This window comes from Scatophagus argus, chromosome 21 (assembly GCF_020382885.2).
Source record: "Scatophagus argus isolate fScaArg1 chromosome 21, fScaArg1.pri, whole genome shotgun sequence".
In the NCBI taxonomy this organism is placed as follows: Eukaryota; Metazoa; Chordata; class Actinopteri; family Scatophagidae; genus Scatophagus; species Scatophagus argus.
In genome coordinates this window covers 11,766,521-11,785,296 of record NC_058513.1, presented here as the reverse complement: position 1 = coordinate 11,785,296, position 18,776 = coordinate 11,766,521, and the positions used below count along the sequence as shown (strand labels likewise).

The window sequence follows — 18,776 nt, the reverse complement described above, 5'->3', positions numbered from 1 at the left end:
CTTTGCCATACTTCAACATTGATTTAATTACAAGTGTGTATTATAAATAGTTACTATCACACCCTTTCATGTAAGGAAAAAAAATAAAGTAATTTTTCTTAAGGATATAGTTAACATTTTGTAAAAAGGGGTGGAGGATATGATCATTTGAAATCTTCAGCTAACGCCAGTATGTTCTGAGAAAGAAACGAAATTTTTGTTGTTCCCAAAATACAACAAAGGTCTGTAACTTTTACAAGGACAACAAATGCCTTAATTCCTCCCACCAATGTTGTATTTTAGCCTGTTAAGTATAAAAATGGGTGTAGTAGCTGCGAATCACTAACGTCTAAACAAGAGACGGCAGCCCGAAATTTGTATTATCGTGTATTATTGATAGCATCCCGAGTGTATGATTTATGCTTAAAATATCAGTTATTAATCAGATATTAGCCTAATCACAGGATACATCAGCCCCAGTGCACATCGCCAAGACGCATGCGCATTAACGGTCAATCCCTTAAACAAAGTTGAATTTCGCTAAAATAAAGACCCATTAATGTACCATACAGAGATATATATATAATTTTTTTCCCCCCATAACAATTCTGACTTTTCTGTTTTTACGTCAGGGATATGCGTTCCTTGCGTGAACATCGATACCAGCTTGAATCTGAAAACCTCCCATCGACAGTCCAGCAAAAAATTTTGAACATTTGGAATGTTCTTAAAGACGGAAGTGCGCACTCCTGTTTTCTGATCAGGGCTGTGAACGCTGCGCATGCATGTCAGTTTTTGACTGTTTATTTGCGTGCGTTATATATGCCTATGAGTTCTTCCCAAAGGTAGTTAAGCGCTTTCCATTGCCTCCGACTCTATCTCGCTGCGGTATGGCAGCGGCAGCAGAAGGGCCGGAGGACTGCAGCCGGAGCAGCAGCTCACCAGGAGCGCTAACAGGTGACGGCGAACCTGAGGAGGCCGAGGAGTTCACCTGCTGGGCCTACTGCACGGAGCTCTCCCGGCGGCAGAACGAGCAGAGGAGGGCAGGGTTGTTCTGCGACGTGACTCTCGTCTTCAGCTCCGGCGGGGCGTCTGGGGAGAGGGTCCAGACCTTTTCCGCCCACCGCACCGTGTTGTCTGCGGCGTCGCAGTATTTCACGCTGCTGCTCGGCGGACACTTTACAGAGTCTGTGTCCGGCCGGGTGGAGCTGAAAGAATGGAGCTCCACAGCGGGACCGGACCCAGAAACGGTGGAGACTGTCATACAGTTCATGTACACCGGAGAGATCAGGGTAACCACTGCCAATGTGCACGAAGTGTTGGAACTTGCCGACAGGTACACTTAAATTTTATCCCAATCAGACTAATAACATCAAATTCACACACGGAAGTGTTGGCCAGCCAGAGGCTTGTGTTTCTAGGAATAAATGAGCCATACTGTCTCTCTGTATCTTCATTATAGGTGTGACTTGTTTGGAGTTCACACATCTGTGGAATTTGGCATTAGTCTTGAAAATTAGTCAGCAAGGTGTATTTTGCAGTAACATGGGCCTTATTATAAGACCAGGTTTTAACACTGTCTACGATCTTGGCTTGAAACTACAGATTCTTTTCGTTATGAATTAAAATACAAAGAGGCAAAAAAAGCGCCACAAGGTTCCAAAAATCTCCACCTGACAAATTTAAATTTGTTTGATTTCAACACTGATAATGAGAAAGATGGAACAAGTGAAGGTTTGGAAGCTACATCCATCTCCACCCTGGACCTTGGAGTCTTTGCATGCTGTTGTAGTCCATGACACATTGTGTTTATTGTTACACAAACTGATAGTTATCACTTTCAGTCCAAACTCTACTTTTATGCATGAATGGTCTGCTAATTACCTCATGTTCATGCAGGTTCCTGTTGACACAGCTGAAGAACTTCTGTGGAGAGTTTCTAATGAAGAAGTTGAACTTGTCCAACTGTGTAGCTGTGCACAGCCTCGCCCACATGTACACCCTGGACCAGCTGGCCAAGGGTGCTGCCAAGACGATTAGGAGAAACTTCCACAAAGTTATCCACAACGAGGAATTCCACACACTGCCATTTCACCTGGTGCGGGACTGGCTGTCGGACTCGGATATCATTGTGGATTCTGAACATGAGTTGTTTGAGGCTATCGTAAAATGGGTGCAACAAAACTCAAAGGAGAGAGAGATGCATTTTGAGGAGCTGTTCGGGCTTTTAAGGCTTCCTCAGATTGCTCCTACATACTTGACACGGGTGGTAAGGAAGGAACCCTTAGTGGCAAACAGCTCAGCTTGTCAGCAGATGGTGTCTGACGCCCTAGAGGTCCATGCTGTTCGGCTTGAGAGCCTCAGGTCAGCTGATTTAGAGCTCCGTGCCTCATGCACAGCTGCAATCCAGCCACGTTTTGGCCAGAACATGGATGTAATCATGGTAGCGGGTGGTGTTTCAGAAGGTGGAGACTATTTGAGTGAGTGTGTGGGCTACTTTGTTGCCGAGGATCGTTGGGTCAACCTGCCACATATTCACAACCACCTAGACGGACATGCCATCGCAGTCACTGACAGCCATGTTTATGTGGCAGGCTCCATGGAGCCAAGCTTTGCCAAGACGGTGGAGCGGTACAACCCCAGCCTCAACACCTGGGAGCAGGTCAGCAGCCTGACCACCCGCAAGCACTCCTTTGGCCTCACGTGTGTCAAAGACATCCTCTACAGCTTCGGTGGTCATGGCAACTTCAGTCCAGGTTTCAAAGATGTCACTATATATGATCCAAAGCAGGATGAGTGGCAAAATCTCGATCCAGCACCAAAGATACTACGAGATGTAAAAATAGTGACTGTGGAGGACCGCTACATGTATGTGATGGCCCAGACCCCTGTCGACTTGGACAATGAGGAAGGACTGAGCAGCTTGACCACTTGCTATGATACAGAGAGTCACAAGTGGCAGGAAGTGGACTCTTTACCACTCATTGACAATTACTGTAGTTTTCAAATGGCTGTTGCATCCACCAACTTCTACCACACAGCTTCCTGTTGCTCCAAGAGCTACAAAGTAACGGTCGAGGCTGCCCAGAAGAAAATAAGCAGAAACATCTCTGATGACATCCTTGACAGCCTCCCCCCAGAGGTCCTCAGCATGGAAGGTGCTGCTATATGCTACCTAGATGATGACATATTTATTATTGGTGGGTGGAGGAACAGCAACAACATGGACAAGCAGTACTGCAAGGAGGCCTACCGTTACTGTGCTGAGAGGAAGCGCTGGATGTTGCTGCCGCCCTTACCCCAGCCTCGCTGCCGGGCTGCAGCCTGTCATGTTCGCATCCCATACCAGTATCTTTTTGGCTGCCAGCAATACCCTATGCCCCAGAACCTGGCCCACCGGAGAGACCGCATGCAACAGATGCAGCAGCTTCATCGCCGAACCCTCACTCTGCGCAGACAGCTGCAGTCTCAGATTGAATGTTGAGATCAAAAACTCCACCAGCGTGACATTCTGGCCTTAATGTGCTGGTAAATGCCTTGTTGTTATCACAGTTTTATCTTATTTCTTTGCCTTTGTTGAGATGCATTGGTTTACCTGCAGCTGCTTTACAAGAAAGAAAGATTGAAAATTACAAGATTTGTACAACTGATGTTGAAAAACAAAATAGGCTACTAAATGATCTCATTTTCATCAATAATCGTTTTGGCCTTAAACTATTAGCTTATGCCTTATCTTTATTCTGCTAGTAAATCAAAAGGTGATTGCTATGGCATTTCTTGTAAAAAATGTTGATTTCGTTGCTAAACCGCTTAGCTTAGCTTTTACATGTGATCTGTGTCAACACAGAAATGATGTCAATATTTGTGGTGCAAGTTAGAGTAAAGCTACAGTAGTTCTCAGTAATGCTTTTCTATGAAATCTGGTTCAGTGTTGTGATGTAAACTTAGCTAAGCAAATTATGTCTACATTCACTGTGGTGAAAGTTAGAAGATGACAAACTGTCAGCGTAGGGATAATGAACTTACTGTAACAGCCCGCTGCCAAGTTTTAACTTTTTACTTCTCTCTCTACTTGCTTCTAAATTCTATTCTACCTCCAGTTACCACTATGGTTTTGCCTTTTTGGTCTGTAGGGATTGAAATATCCAAATGTAGAATGTTTTGTGTGCAAGTGGTGTGTGGCCCCACTTGATAAAGACAATCATTTGTCAGAATTTTTGTAGAAAGAATTAAGTATTGAGCAAAGCACATTTTGGGGAAGAGGGTTTGATTATTTGTTTCTCCCTAATTTCTCCCAGTGTTGCACTAAATTCTATATTTTGCCATTCCAGTGGATGTGTTTAAATGTGTATGATTTATTTTTTTAAAAAAAAATATTTTAGATTGTCAAAAATTGTTTTGACTTCCCTGGTTGTTGCATTGCTTAAAAGGTCACCAGCATAATAATATTGAGAAGTCAGTTGGGGCTAAAGCAGCTCTTTTTCCTGTGTGAATTAGGGCCCTTGTTCACATACAGGTACTGTACTGTAGAAAGACTATGAAATGTGTGTAACACGCTAAACCAGGAGGCTGATATGTTTTTATGCATGGTTCTCCAAATGTTTCCAATTGTGCCATAAAATCCCAAATGCCCCTTAGTAATACAGCTGAATTGATTGAATGTAAAAGACTTTGAATGTTAAAGTAAGGATTGTACTGTGTTGCTTTTTTGACTACAGTCTTCTGACTCAAAACACAAGGTTGTGCGGACCAGTTACTGAGCTCGGTGTATTTCTCCATTACTGCTGAAATTGCTAATGCATGTGGTACCAGCCAAGCCATTAATAAATACTATCTAAGTAGGCTTTGTGGACCATACTGTACATTAAGTGAACACACACAAGGATTGCAGCAGAATACAACAGAGCAGATGTAGACATACACAGATTTTATTAATGCTTTAGTATATCAATATCATATTTGAGGCTGGGTTTCAAATTTAGATTTTTGCCCCAGTTTCGTCATTGGACTTATGCAGTGCCATATTATGCAGATTTCATGCGTTACTTATTGTGTCATTCCAATTGTGTGTGCAAGAGCTGCAAGTGTACAGACATTTGCTATAAATAATAAATAATGGAATCAGTTTGTTGTCATCTCTGAAAGATATCTGTTTTCAAATATGCCTTTTTGTTGTGACAGTAGTTTATGTACATAGAAATGATTACACAGGGGCTTCCGGTACACCTCCAGCATGGCGGCAGCGTAACAGGTGAGCTCCCCGACTCCCCGTTTTGTAAGCCCGATTTATTCGTCAATAAGCAATTCAAACGACCGGTTGAATTGTTATCCAGAAAGGGCATTTGATTATGACAAGAAGAAAATACGGAAGAAAATCTCAAAAAACTGAGTTAGACGTCGGAAGGGACGACGAACGAGAAACGTTGGCTTCATAGCTAACGGAGCTAACGCAGGCAACAGGTGGAACTGAGGTGAGTCAGAGGAGCCAAAACGAGGCCCAGTCAGCTCAAAACGTCGCAAATATGGAAACGATACTTCAAGAGACAGACAGCCAGACAACCTTAAAGAAATTAAATAAAGATATCATGAAAGATACAAGTGGCTAACAACAGGATCGATAACTCCGAGATGCGGAAGCGGAGGAACGACTACAGCACATTGAGGATGCTACATTTGAACTTCTGGAGCTAAAGAAAGTGTTTGAAGAAAGGCTGGTGGGCCAAGAGGGACAGGATATAAACAAAGACTGCAAACGTTTAGGAGAAACCAAGAGCAGGAATTGGTGGTCATGGGATTTACGAGGAAGAGGACTGGAAATCTTTTGGTTATATGGACTGCTCATCACCGGATTAAGGTGAGAAATAGGGTTCCTCTGTTTTATGTTCTGCTTTGTTATACTTCACTCAGGGGTCAATTTGACAGGATGATTTCCTCAACATATTTTATAAAGGTTGGAGTACCTCCCTTTTTTTTTCTTTGGTGGAATATGGACAAAGCTAACTAGCAAAGAGGACTCACTTCCCCGGGGAGGAAGAGGTCATCCCTCGGGACAGACTTGTCATCAAGGCTTAGAAAGGGTCGAAATGCAGACCCCACGCAAGAAAGTTCCTATGTTCATCTCTAGTTCATTAGTAACTGTTTTTGCGTTGTGTTTTGTTAAATATTATATTTACAAAATTAGGGATTCTGCTACTAATTCAATAAAGTATAAGACATAATAGATCCTTAAATGTTTTGAAAAATATAAAACTCAATAAAAGAGAAATAATAAAGATCAGATACATTGTTAGAGTCTTTAAATTTACCAAGAGTAACAGCGGATCAAAATTTGATTCTGACAACGGAAATCACAGTACACCAACAAGTTCTGAGTTTTACAAACTACTCAGGAGACCGTTGATACCTTTGCTAAGAAATACATTCAACTGTGTGCTAAAGGAAGGTGAAATTCCAGGTTCCTGGAGGGAAGCCTTAATTTCTGTTATCCCAAAGGAAGGAAAGGATAGGTTGGATTGCCCTAACTACAGACCAGTTAGTGTCCTTAACCAAGATTATAGACTATTCACTGATATCCAGAAGCTTAGAAAAAATTTTGCCGGACATAATTCATTTAGATCAAACTGGATTTATAAAACAGACACACACAAAGGATAATATTAGGCACACATTGCATGTAATGCAAAATATTATTAAAAAGAGAACAGAAGCAGTGATACTGGGATTGGACGCAGAGAAGGCTTTTGATTCTGTCAGGAGGGACTTCCTATATGTGGTATTAGAGCGGTTTGGCTTTCATGAAACATTTATCGAAACCATACAATCACTGTATAATAAACCCTCACCTTGGATCAAAATTAATGGTAATCTTTCAGATTATTTCATATTAGAACGTGGATTCCATTAGGCCTGCTCACTTAGCCCTCTCCTATTTGCTGTGTATTTGGAGCCTCTAAGACAATGGATAAAGTAAAATGAAAATATAAAGGGTATACATATGGAGGGAGGCTAACAAAAGATAGCATTATTTGCGGATGATGTATTGATATATCTATCTCAACCAACCCAGTCTTTTCCAGTATTCATATAAACACTTGAAGATTATTATTATTAAGATTATGGTTTGCTATCTTTGCATGTCGAGAGGACATAACACAGGATGTAAGTGTTGGTTGTAACTTAAAATCAATAAAAAGATAATAAAAAAAAAACCAAAGAATTATACAAATGAGTGAGTAACAATAATAACAAATGCGCTTTATCTGTAAGTCAGCTATATATTTGCGGCAGTGCTTTTTAGGAAATTGTAGGGATATAGTTGAATGTTAGGGAAGCTGACCATGAATGCATACTAAAAATTATTTATTTATTTTTTATTGCAGATATATGTCTTCTCTAATTAACTATGGCTACCTTATGCACCGGTAACACCAGTCATTCATATCAGTGGGATGCAAATGTGCCGGATTTATGCTCAACTCGCCGAAATGCTAATTAGTGTAAATGTGATTTTTTTTTTTTTTGTTTTTTTTGTTTTGTTTTTTTTAATTCAACTCGGTTTTAATCTATTCCACCTACGTTGACCAAATACGTTGACCTACCAGGACGAAAATGCTCTCAGTGAAGTAGGAACTAAAGTGCGTCGGAACCCTTATGAGAATTAGTGGGGGTACGGCTATGTTGCGGGTGCGACTAACACAGAGAATGTAAACAAAACATTGAAACCACCGCTCGACTGTAAATTTTAACATTATTTAATTATCCTATCTTTATGGATATGTGAAGTTTGTGTTTTACTATTGTGTAGCTTTAACGGTTGTTCCAAGTAGAAGTTTACACCTCGTCAGCACTCCGTTTGAAAATGGTAAGCTGTAACGGCCAGCTCTTACGTAAGCATTGCAGTCGTGTACAGTTTTAGCTAGTTAGCTTTTAAACGGACTGTTAAAGTTGAATTATTTTCAGATTTTGTGCGGTGCAACAATGAAGTACAATATGTTTTCATTCAAATGTAATACACTTTTATATAATGATGTAAATCCCACTGAATATGTGCATACAGTACTGCACTGTGATAGTAGTAAGATAGCTGTAGGTTGGATTAGCTAAGACCAATTATGGCTGCAACGTATTGCTTCTGCGCGCTGTTGTTTAAAGCCAGTGAGTTAATATTAGGCCTTATTTATGTCGAAAAAAGTCAACAGTGTATGTATACTGGAGCAAAATAGGAATGTCTTTTAACAACACCTTAGTTTTTACCAAAGTGAAGATTTTTTAAATGTTTTCTTTGGGAAGTTTATTTTCCATCTATGTGGAATTGCATGCTTGCCTGTGTATTTTACATGTCCGACTAACAATTACTGAAAAAAAAAAAACTCCTCTGGATTTCACTAGGAAATAATTTAGTTGACCAGTTGCACACTGTCTCTAATTTATTAAAAGTGCCAGATTACAAGTTATGTCCAGGAAATCTCTTATGAAATTACAGAGCTGTAAAATAAAACGTTACCCAAATGAATTTTCCCCTTGACTTTACATTCAGATTTATCATATTCCCTGGATCTACACACCGGTACGGACTGTCCTGGCAATCTGGCACCAGCTGACTAAGACTGAGGTGAGGCAGCTTTACATAGCTAAGCAAACATAATTCTGATTTGAAACTCTGTGCATTAGATGTATGTCAGTATAAAGCCTCTCTGCTTTTTACTCTGTCTGGATATACATGTTAAATGATAAGACTAAATTCTTTTTTTGCTCAGATCCCAGAGTTGGCTAAGTCCTCAGTGTTGATGAGAGAGCGTGGCAGGGTGGAGGAGACGATTCACGCCATGCAGCGGGCGGGTGCAGGCAGCTTGCAGGTGAGGAAGCTGTGGTACATTGCATCAAGAATCCAAATATATTCTGAATCAGATACACAAAGTTAGACAAAAACACAGTCATAGGAACTGAACATAGATTTGGCTTCTGCTCCATCACCAAAAATTTTAGACAGGAAGACATATTACTAATAATCTGTCCTGTCAGTTGCCCAGTTGTTTGTCCATGCAGTTTCTGTTTATAAACTTGGATTTAGTCATAGCAAACAGTTGTGAGCCTTTATGAATAAGTACAAAAAAGCAAAAGGAAATTTTGCCCTCAGATTTGCCCTCGTACTGTATTGTATTGTGTTTTTTTTTGTTTGCTGTGTACTATTTTAACTCGGCTCTAACTTGTCATGTCTCCTCAGGTTATCTCAGACTTCGATATGACTCTGACCAGGTTTGCGCACAATGGCAAGAGGGTGCCCACCACACACAGTAAGCACGCATGCCACAGAGAACTGACTATTGCATCTTGGCCTAATAGTATTTTTGCATTTCTTCTTTTTCTTCTTCATCCTTTTATTATTATTATTATTATTATTATTATTATTAGTTATTTTATCCTGCACTTGTGTTGATGTTTTAGTGTTTTCCTTGCTTTCTGCAGATATCCTGGATAACCGATTGTTGATTAATGAAGATTGCACTAAAAAGGTAAGTATGCTACAGGCATAAGGTCATTAATTAGTGTACAGTTTAAAAGATAAAGGGTACATTTTACACTTGTATAATTGTTCCCACTGCAGTAACTATCTGCTACCATCACCATGTTTATCGTGCAGTGACATGCACAGTGAGGTTTACAAATTCTTATTTGTGTAAGACCATGAACTGCTAGATGCACTTATGTTGTTGATCCACATCCCTCAACTACGTCGTGTCACAGCCCTTGCAGCCGATCTTTATGTATATGTTCAGTATGTTTTGTTGGTCCACTGTAGATGAGGGAGCTGCTGAACACTTACTATCCCATAGAGATTGACCCCAGCAGGACTGCTGAAGAAAAGCTGCCTCTCATGGTGGAGTGGTAAGAAGCAAACAGACTGATCTGAATCGTAGCCCCTGATTTTAATCTGATTTTGTCTTTCAGCACATACTGTAAAACAAACTCCAAACAGACTGTACTCAGCTCTTGTATTTACAGTAAAGTATATTATAAGTATATTAAGTAAAAGATTTGAAGTACTCATTCTGCAGAATAATATATTTGAGAATAATGTATATAATTATCAATGCGTTAATGTGTTCCTGGCTTGGTAAAGGTGGCTGCAGTACTTTATGTAGGAATATTTATAACATTCCAAAAACTTCATTTCATTTTCACTATTTTACATTGTCAGTATTTGAAGCTCCATTTCCTGAAAGGATTCAAGAAAAATGAATGAAACCTTGACCGAGATACTATATTTGTCTTGTGCTACTCTTACAGGTGGACTAAAGTCCACGAGCTGCTAATTGAGCAGAGGATCAGGAAGGACATGCTGGCCCAGGCTGTCAAGGAATCAAGAGCTATGCTCAGGTACACACTACACTCAAATTTCATATTTACCAACAGCCTGCAGAAGTTAAGTTTATTCCACTCTCATGTGCAAAGACAGTTCAAAAATAGAGATGCTCTACAATTAAAACATTACATTACTATTCCATCAGATGTTGTTGGACATACATAACATCAGTCCAACATCTTGATTTATTATTTGACAACAGATTATGGAAGAATCTACAATCCTTTCTCAGGATGATTAAAAATTCGGACATGCAGTAATTTAAATAAGTAGTATTTTCTTCAGGCAGTTGTTGGTTCTTGTGTCTAGCAGTGTATGTCATTTCTTTAGGGATGGCTACAAAATCTTTTTTGACCATCTGGAGGAGCAACAGGTCCCTCTGTTGATCTTCTCAGCTGGTGTTGGAGACGTCCTGGAGGAGGTGATCCAGCAGAACCATGTCTTCCATCCAAACGTCCACATCATCTCCAACTACATGGACTTTGACCAGACTGTGAGTTTGACTACACCTGCATTTACAACATTACATTTCGTAGATTTTTAAATAAACACCAATGACTCCAAAACCATTTTCCCCACCAGTTCATTGATTTCAAGACCTGGACTGAGAAAATTCTCTGATTTGTTAATCTAAATAAACTATTTAAACAAACTATTTAAAAATTCTCTTGGATTAGCTGGAAAATTGATTGTCACAAACCTGAGAACAAAGCTGTTTTTCAGAGTCAGAGTAGCTCAAAAGAGCTCGGGGTTAAACATCTACAGCAGTAAAATGCAATATACACATTAATGCAGCAGTAATATTAATCCAAAAACATAAAACACTGACAGGGAACACTTTTCTGATTTTTACAGTGTGGTGTTGTACTTGTCTTACACGAGCAAATGATCTGAATGCTTGTAAATTTAACAGAACATTTTCTTGTTAATAAGGGGGTCCTGCAAGCCTTCAAAGGCCAACTGATCCACACCTTCAACAAGAGGGAAGGCGCTTTGTCACATGCGGCTGGCCTCAGAGAGCTGCAGGGTCGACCCAACGTCCTGCTGCTGGGGGACTCTTTAGGAGACCTGACCATGGCGGACGGGGTGACTGAGCACCAGAACATCCTCACCATCGGCTTCCTTAACGACCAGGTCAGACTAATGTGAAGTATCATCCTGGGATTCCTCCACTGAGTTTTATAAACCGAGTCCTAACAGTCTGTGTCGTGTCTCTCAGGTGGAAGAGAGGAAAGAGTCGTACATCAACTCTTTTGACATTGTACTGGTGAAGGACGAGACAATGGATGTTCCCAACGCTATCCTCAGGTACATTACATCACCTAAAGACAACAAGACGCACAAGGAGGAACCGGACACTTTGTGACAACATGCACAGATATGAACGTGTTCACTCCATTCACTGTGCTGCATGCTGGACAATCGCACATCACCAATTACCTCAAACCAGACCTTGAAACTGGACTTTTTTTCCACTGCATCCACTGGAGCGGGTAATGTTGCAAGTTTTTTATTCTTACTGTGTTTTGACCTGCATTTGCTGTACATCAAAGCCACCCTACAAAAGTGCAAAGGTTTGAAAGGTCTAGTTTAGGTCATGCATTTCCAGTTTAGTTGAGAAGAATTTGTGCAACTTAACTTCACAGTTTGACTGCTCGGCTTTGAGTAAAATTCTTTTATCTTGTTCTTAAGGAAATCCCCAAAAATGCCTTGATAGAAACGTTAGTCTGAGAAAAGCAATGTACTTATATTGTCTCGTTTCAACCAGCAGATGCACACGTCTGTGTGTACATTCTACACATGAATCATCAGTTTACATGCTGGCAGGTTGCAAGTAACTCAACAGTGAAGCTGTAGTATTAAAGCTGTTCTAGTAGTTATTAACCTTTTTTTTTTTCTATCTGTGACAGCGAAGACAAACACGTTAAAGCCAGCAGTTTCTTGGGAAGGGAATACACAATGTGATGTGGGATGAGTGTTTTGTCTCCTGGCCGAAACACTGTGGTGCTGTAAGATTTAACTGTGAGCTAGCGGTAGGTGTTGCTATCCTGTAGAAGAAAAGACGAAACAACTGTATTTTTCCTTACGAACATTTTAATCGATGTGACTTCAGGGACAAATCAAGGTGCTTGTTTGGTTTTCTGAAATACAAAAATCAAAAACAAACATACAACACAAATCTCCACAAAAAAGTCCATTTGCACTATTTTCTAATTCAAAAATCCTGTCCATTGTAGTACTGAAAGTATTAAACCATGATGGTGTATGGATAAAGTCTCTTGTTGCTTGTTTCTTGTGTTGGTGTTGGGGGTTCATCCCTGAGAAAGAGTGAAAGCATTTGTTCTCATCACAACTCATCGTGACTCGCCTCTTCTCTTTCCTTGTCCTCATCCACCTTCAGTTTGAGTTCATCGGGCGTGATCACTCCGTCTTTGTTTCGGTCCTGGTTGTTGAACATATCGGTGATAACCTGCTCCATGGTCAGTCCAGGCTTTGTACGACCTTTGCCCTCTGCCACCTGCAGCTTGATGAACTCCCCGAACTAAAACGTGTCAAGAGATGAAAGAGTGAAGTTGTAGAGTTGTACTCTTCCAGTGATGATCTGATGATGCACTTTTAATCACTATATATATATACTGATAGCAAAACTTTCTGTGGAATAGTAACACAACTAGGAGTGTCATTTTCCATATGACCACCAGATGGTGACCAAGTAGGGATTTTCAGTTCTGAGTGGGATTAATCATTGACTCCAGCCACTCAAGCAGTTAAAGTACAGTTTTGAGGTATTTGTACTGTACTTGTGTGTTTTAATGTTACACTTCTTCATACTAATATTGCACTCCTCCCAGCTTTTACATCCCAAAAAAAAATGTAAGATACTTGTTGTAAACTACCAAAATTAGCAAAACCTTAACCAACAAGGTTATTGAAGTACTTCTTGCACATGAAAGCAAAGATTCTTTCCAGGAATCGTGAATTAAGAAGTTAGCTTGAGGGAGTCAGGACATAGAAGTTAATTAACTAAAAGATACCACGCTGTGAGATTTTTACAAAATTCAGTCAGTGCTCTAAAGCTGACCCCTGCTGTGTTTAATAATGTAGGTGCTGGTCACACGGTCAGCGGTAACAAACCTCCTCCTGTGGCACCTCTTGGTTCTTGTTGATGTCCATGGTTTCGAACAGGTTTGCAGGACTGTCCTGGAGCCACACAAACAAGTAGCCGGGCGGCACTCCTTTCTCAAAGCTCACCAGTTCAACGTCAAAGATCAAGACAGCACTGCTTGGCACACCCGTGGCTGACAAATAGAGAGCAAGAAAATACATCGTACACTGATCGTACAGTATCTGTGAAAAGTATATTTTTGTATGTGCAGAGCTATTTTTTCTATTTATTGTCCAGACTAGGTCCGCACCGTTTGAGTCTACATCCTTTTTAGTCACAGCTATAAGCTGTTTAGCATTATTGTTTTTAGTTTGAAACTATCTCTTATTTTGGACAAAGGGAAAATGGAGGGACAAAGTAAAGATAAACATCAAAAGTGTAGGTCAGGATTTAAGGACAGGAATTAAAAAAAAAAAAATAAACTAGTCATAAATCAGATCAACTATTTTTGCTGAGAAACAAAACCATCTTCCTCCTGATGAAGGAAAGTTCAGCAGTCTCACCTCCCCTTTCTCCGTGGCCGAAGTGAGGCGGGACCGTCACCACCCTCTTCTCTCCAGCGCACATGCCCCGCAAGCCCTCGTCCAGCCCGTCGATCACCTTGTCCGACCCCAGAACTGCATCCTGAAGGTTCTCATTGTCATGTCTGAGGACAGAGTTCATTGAATTAAAGTGGAAGTTCCTGTTGGTTTATAATCGGTCTAAAATAAACAGGGGATGTCGGGGTGACTCACGAGGAGAAGAGCAGCGTGCCGTCCACCAGGGTGCAGTTGTAGTGGTAGCGGACGTGGTCGTTCACCTCGGTGGTCTCGTTACACACCTCGGGCCTGTGGGTGATCTGGATGCCCACTGCGTCGCTGGGGTTGTGGAAGTCGATGACGTGAATGTCAAACACGAGCACAGCAGAAGGGGGGATGACATTACCTGGACAGACCACATGTAATTATTTAATTCTGAAGTCTGTTTTTCAGTGAGACTTGATCTTTTCAATGAATCTCTTTTTTTAATTGGTCTGTATAAAGGTTTAACATTTTTCTCAAAGCCCAAAGTCACATCAACTTGTTCAGTCCAACCAACAGTCCACAATCCAAAGATATTTATGATGTTATAAAATACAAAAAAAAATGCTCAAAAAATTGTCACATTTGAGAATACAGAACAACAACAATGTTTGATTTTTGATAAAGTAATGACTGCACAGTTCATTTTCTGTCAATAAACTACTCGTTTCAGTACTAATGTTGACTCAACAGTGACCACTTCAAAAATGCCCCTTTTCTTGTATATTTAAATTTAAATTTACCTTTAATTTATTTTTTTTACTATTACTTCAATTGAATATTGACAGACTCATCTTTCAGCATGAGCAATCCACATTCTGCCCAAAATGCTCTATGAGAGCTATTTTACAAGGATTTCAATGGGTTATTTTAACAGATCTTTAGCTCTCTGTCAAAGCAAATGTGGAACAAGAAACCAAAGTCATTATTAAATCAATTAAAATCAATCCAGACAGACCGTTAACTGCAAGCGGCAGGAAAAGCTACAGTAACAGACCTGCTCCTTGTGCTCCATAAGCCAGATGAGGAGGGATGGTGACCTTCCTCCTCTCCCCGATGCAGACTCCCAGCAGGGCCTGATCCATGCCTGGAATCACATACCCCATCCCAATGTAGGTGTTGTATGTGCTATTTCTCTGGTAGCTGTTGGCAGAAACAGATCAGAATAGATAACTTTTGCTTTTATTGGAATTACACTTTGAAATTATACTAAAGGCAAGAGAAAACAGAAGACTTTACCAATGAACGAGACTAAAACATCCTCCAAATGACCTGAGCTCACCTGGTGTCAAAGGTGATGCCGTTCAGGAAGCTACCGTTGTAGTGGTACCGGATGTAATCCCCGACTACAGACCTACGTGTGCACGACTCTGGCACCACCTGGTCCTCGATGGTGATGTTGTCCTTTGGGTTATGAATGTCAACCAAAAGGACATCAAACACCAGGGTGGCCTGGGAGGGAATCTCTGTACCTGGTGATCAGAGACACAAATGACTACATCTAGCAAGAGAAGCTATGGCGATATTTTTGTGTGTTGTTTTGTCTCAATTTATACAACAATACCAATGACTTGAATCTTGTTTCATTTTCAAAATAACTTAAATACTCTTTTTGCTTAAGATAAAATGATGAGGACAGGACAGGATTGTCGTTCGCTTCGGCTGTATTGTTATAAAATCTTGAAATCTTGTGGGTTTTTTTAGGAAATGTGTCTCAAACATTAAACCAGGAAGGTTTATGAGGAGGTTGATGGCGGGTTTACCAACGGCAACAACAAATCCTGCAAATTATGCCTTTAAAGGTGCAGTGTGGCATTTTCTTGTAAACAAACCAAATTAATGTTTATATTCTCGGTTTCTCGCCAAAATAAAAATTGTGTATATCATTGAGACCTGACAAACTGATGAATATATTTCCTCACCCATTCATCGTTTGCACGGCTTTTTAAATTATTTTTGAAGTGTGCATTGTTTACGTTTAATTGCATGGGCATCCCTGTGTAAACAAACTAGAACCCAGTCCTATAAACTTTAATCCTTACAGCTGATGGTGGTTTAAAAAAAAAAAAAAACAAAAAAAACTCCTCTGCTGCCATTTGGACTTACCAGATCCTTTTTCTCCGTAGGCTTTGAAGGGTGGGATGACGATATTTCTGATCTCACCCACACACATTCCCAGCAGGCCCTCATCCATGCCCTTAATCAGCCACCCCTCACCCACTAAGGAGTCGTGGGTCTGTTTCCTGGCGTAGCTATGCAGGGCTCATACAAGCGCAAAGTCAAACACACAACATACCTGGATGACGCAGTACAAATACACAAATGGTGTCATTCAGACAGTTTCAGAGCCTCAGACAAGAACAAGATTCAGCTTCAAAAAAGGACTTCTACACTGTGGCTTACTTGCTATTTTTAGGGCTACAGTTGCTCATCAGTTTCTATATTGTTTCATGCAAAAATCAGCACTTTCTTATGGCTTTTTTTTAACAGGAAACCTTCCCACTACAAGCCAAAAATCACCCATGCCAGAACTCACCTGGAGTCGAAGGCGGTGCCATCGAGCAGCGTGCCGTTGAAATGGTAGCGCACAAAGTCTGTACGCATTACAGAGCGTTTGCAGTCTTTGGGAGTGGTGATGATTTTGGTGACAACCAGGTCAGCTTTGTTCCACACATCCAACAGGTGGATGTCAAACACCAGGGTGGTGTCCGGAGGAATCACATCACCTGTAAACACGGTTAGAAAAGGAATGGCAACATTGGTCTGTTTGTCCACCACAGATTAAAATATTCACAACACAACTGGATGGACTGGCATGAACTTTGGGGCAAACAGTCATGGTGCCCAGAGGCTGAATCCTACAGACTTTGGTTGATTCTCTGAATTTTCCTCCAGTGTCAACAAGGAGTGAGATGTCACAAGAACCTCTCAATGTCATGAAATTTAGGACACATCTTCATGCCTCCCTCGGGATAAACTGTAGTTTTGTAGATCCCTTCTCATCAGGTCAAACCTTCAGTTTGGTTTGATTCAGTTCAGTTCCAGTACTCTGACTAAATACCTTAAGTAGCAGGAAAAAATAGCAAATATTAGCCTGCTAAAGTGAATATGGAAAACAGTCTGCTTAGCGACAGCATGTTAATGTTTGCATTTACAGCCTCACAAAGAGTCTTCCTGTTGGTCTGGCAAACAACAACATGGGAAGGAGGGGACCCCCGGAAAGCAACATTTCACTGCTGAAATCCTACCATGACTGAGGTTTGATAGTAGATCATTTTTAATCAATGCACAACTTAAATGGCACATACCACCAAACAAATCTGTGATTAAATCATCTTAAATTATAACTGAAATCTCAAACATCAATTCCAGATAACTTTGGTAAGTCTGATTTGCTTCAGGTTGATCTAAACATCCTACTCTTGGTGCCACTGGGCACAACAACATTTTGGTTTACCTGCACCGGTGCTTCCATAGGCCAGGTGAGGCGGGACGGTGATTTTCCTGCGCTCATTCACACACATGTCCTGCAGACCTTTTTCAATGCCCGCGATGAGCCGACCCTCCCCGAGCAGGCCCACCTTAGCGTCTCCTCTCTGATGGCTGTAAAGAAAAAGGGTGTCAAGAGACAAAGGATGTGTCAGAAATAAAAGTCAACAATAAGAGGATGCAAACTCTGGAAAAAGAAGGACCGCGAGTATTTATTAAGACTTTATTTTGTAGATCTGCGCCTTTGATGCTACCTTTCTTAAATCACTGCTGCTCTGTAGCTTAACCAAACTTTGCATCCGACTGTAGGACTTCTGCAGCGTGATTACCGACGTTTCCTGCAAGGACAGACAACTAAAGCGCATGCATTCACAATTAAAATAAAAAGCGGATGAACTCACCTCGAATCAAACGTCTTCCCGTCGACAAATGTGGCGTTATAGTGGTAGCGAACATAATCTCCAGTTTTCGACTCTCTGGCACAGACTTTGGGGATGAAGTATCTGTCCACGACTACATCTCCAAGGACGGGACTGGGATTACACCGCACAGAAGACCACGCAGTGAGGATGTAAAAGGCAATGCAAAACATCTTCAGAGAATCACGTCAAAATTATTCAAATTTGGAAGGATTCAAAATGCACAATAATAATGAGTGCCACAGAGTAGATAAAGCTGAGGCCTACAGAGGACTGCGCGCTGTGAGAGGCGGGCCGAAGCTGTAGATGTGGAGCTGGGCAGCGGCGTCTGAATGCTGTAAACGTGGACAATCTCCAGGTTGGTTTTCAGACTTTTTTTTTACCACAGGGAAGCAATGACGGGGGTGGGAGTGGGAAGTTGTGTCAAGCCCACCGCGATATGAAAATAGCGCTACTTCCTTTAAAAAAATAAAATCACATGAAAGCAAATGGACACAAAGTGGGGAAATTAAACTACACAGTGTTAGTTCGTCGGACATATTACGTCATGAGTGACTACGGCTCGTAGCAGAGATTTGATCGCTTTTTTAATTATTCTTTTCTTTTACAAAATAGTCAATTTCCGCTTTTATTTTGAAGGCAAGATCATCCCATTGTTCAGCATGGGTCGACTCTTCAGCACCGCTGCATGCAGCTGCATACCGCAGAGAGATCCGCCTCTCTGAATCGGGATCAGCCTCTCGGAGCCGTAAAGCGGCCCGAGAGCCCCCAAAGTTTCAGCTTTTTCATTAATGCCGTGA

The 18,776-nt window shown here is 41.0% G+C and overlaps 3 protein-coding genes across 10 annotated transcripts; 2 read left to right on the top strand and 1 right to left on the bottom strand.

Annotated features, from left to right (window-relative positions):
- The first annotated feature begins 309 nt into the window (after positions 1 to 309).
- klhl11 (kelch-like family member 11) lies at positions 310 to 5,104 on the top strand. Its single transcript, XM_046378127.1, has 2 exons — positions 310 to 1,315; positions 1,879 to 5,104. The coding sequence occupies exons 1-2, from the start codon at positions 765 to 767 to the stop codon at positions 3,461 to 3,463; spliced, it is 2,136 nt and encodes a 711-aa protein (XP_046234083.1). The 5' UTR covers positions 310 to 764; the 3' UTR covers positions 3,464 to 5,104.
- Positions 5,105 to 5,205: 101 nt separating this feature from the next.
- LOC124053158 (7-methylguanosine phosphate-specific 5'-nucleotidase-like) lies at positions 5,206 to 12,612 on the top strand. 4 transcript variants are annotated; one of them, XR_006842109.1, is made up of 11 exons: positions 5,237 to 5,833; positions 8,516 to 8,590; positions 8,736 to 8,834; positions 9,203 to 9,272; positions 9,445 to 9,491; positions 9,779 to 9,864; positions 10,267 to 10,356; positions 10,673 to 10,835; positions 11,276 to 11,476; positions 11,562 to 11,835; positions 12,253 to 12,612. XR_006842109.1 is itself a non-coding variant. In XM_046378145.1 (10 exons), exons 3-10 carry the CDS (start codon positions 8,766 to 8,768, stop codon positions 11,706 to 11,708), a joined length of 873 nt encoding a protein of 290 aa, XP_046234101.1. In that variant the 5' UTR covers positions 5,206 to 5,230; positions 8,516 to 8,590; positions 8,736 to 8,765; the 3' UTR covers positions 11,709 to 12,612. The 4 variants fall into 4 exon arrangements, 3 of the variants coding, with proteins under 3 accessions (XP_046234101.1, XP_046234098.1, XP_046234100.1); XM_046378145.1 differs by lacking the exon at positions 5,237 to 5,833 and adding an exon at positions 5,206 to 5,230 and having other exon boundaries at positions 11,562 to 12,612; XM_046378142.1 differs by having other exon boundaries at positions 11,562 to 12,612.
- Positions 12,419 to 18,722, bottom strand: fkbp10b (FKBP prolyl isomerase 10b). 5 transcript variants are annotated; one of them, XM_046378128.1, is made up of 11 exons: positions 18,244 to 18,722; positions 17,959 to 18,090; positions 17,526 to 17,671; positions 16,605 to 16,794; positions 16,175 to 16,320; positions 15,351 to 15,540; positions 15,066 to 15,211; positions 14,243 to 14,432; positions 14,012 to 14,154; positions 13,478 to 13,641; positions 12,419 to 12,884 (listed from the first exon to the last, which is right to left on the bottom strand). In XM_046378128.1, the coding sequence occupies exons 1-11, from the start codon at positions 18,513 to 18,515 to the stop codon at positions 12,690 to 12,692; spliced, it is 1,914 nt and encodes a 637-aa protein (XP_046234084.1). In that variant the 5' UTR covers positions 18,516 to 18,722; the 3' UTR covers positions 12,419 to 12,689. The 5 variants fall into 5 exon arrangements, with proteins under 5 accessions (XP_046234084.1, XP_046234086.1, XP_046234087.1 ...); XM_046378130.1 differs by having other exon boundaries at positions 17,959 to 18,149; positions 18,244 to 18,376; XM_046378131.1 differs by lacking the exon at positions 18,244 to 18,722 and adding an exon at positions 17,812 to 17,895 and having other exon boundaries at positions 17,959 to 18,096.
- Positions 18,723 to 18,776: the final 54 nt, after the last annotated feature.

Bases quoted from the DNA above. Each gene is read 5' to 3' on its own strand.
- klhl11 (XM_046378127.1), top strand. From the start codon at position 765: ATGTCAGTTTTTGACTGTTTATTTGCGTGCGTTATATATGCCTATGAG. The intron at 1,316-1,878 runs GTACACTTAAAT...ATGTTCATGCAG, and splicing joins GTGTTGGAACTTGCCGACAG to GTTCCTGTTGACACAGCTGA.
- LOC124053158 (XM_046378142.1), top strand. From the start codon at position 5,768: ATGGGATTTACGAGGAAGAGGACTGGAAATCTTTTGGTTATATGGACT. The intron at 8,591-8,735 runs GTGAGGCAGCTT...TTTTTTGCTCAG, and splicing joins ACCAGCTGACTAAGACTGAG to ATCCCAGAGTTGGCTAAGTC. The intron at 10,836-11,275 runs GTGAGTTTGACT...CTTGTTAATAAG, and splicing joins ACATGGACTTTGACCAGACT to GGGGTCCTGCAAGCCTTCAA.
- fkbp10b (XM_046378128.1), bottom strand. From the start codon at position 18,515: ATGTCCGACGAACTAACACTGTGTAGTTTAATTTCCCCACTTTGTGTC. The intron at 14,155-14,242 runs GTGAGTCACCCC...CTCTGTCCTCAG, and splicing joins GGCACGCTGCTCTTCTCCTC to ACATGACAATGAGAACCTTC. The intron at 12,885-13,477 runs GTTTGTTACCGC...GACACGTTTTAG, and splicing joins AAGAGGTGCCACAGGAGGAG to TTCGGGGAGTTCATCAAGCT.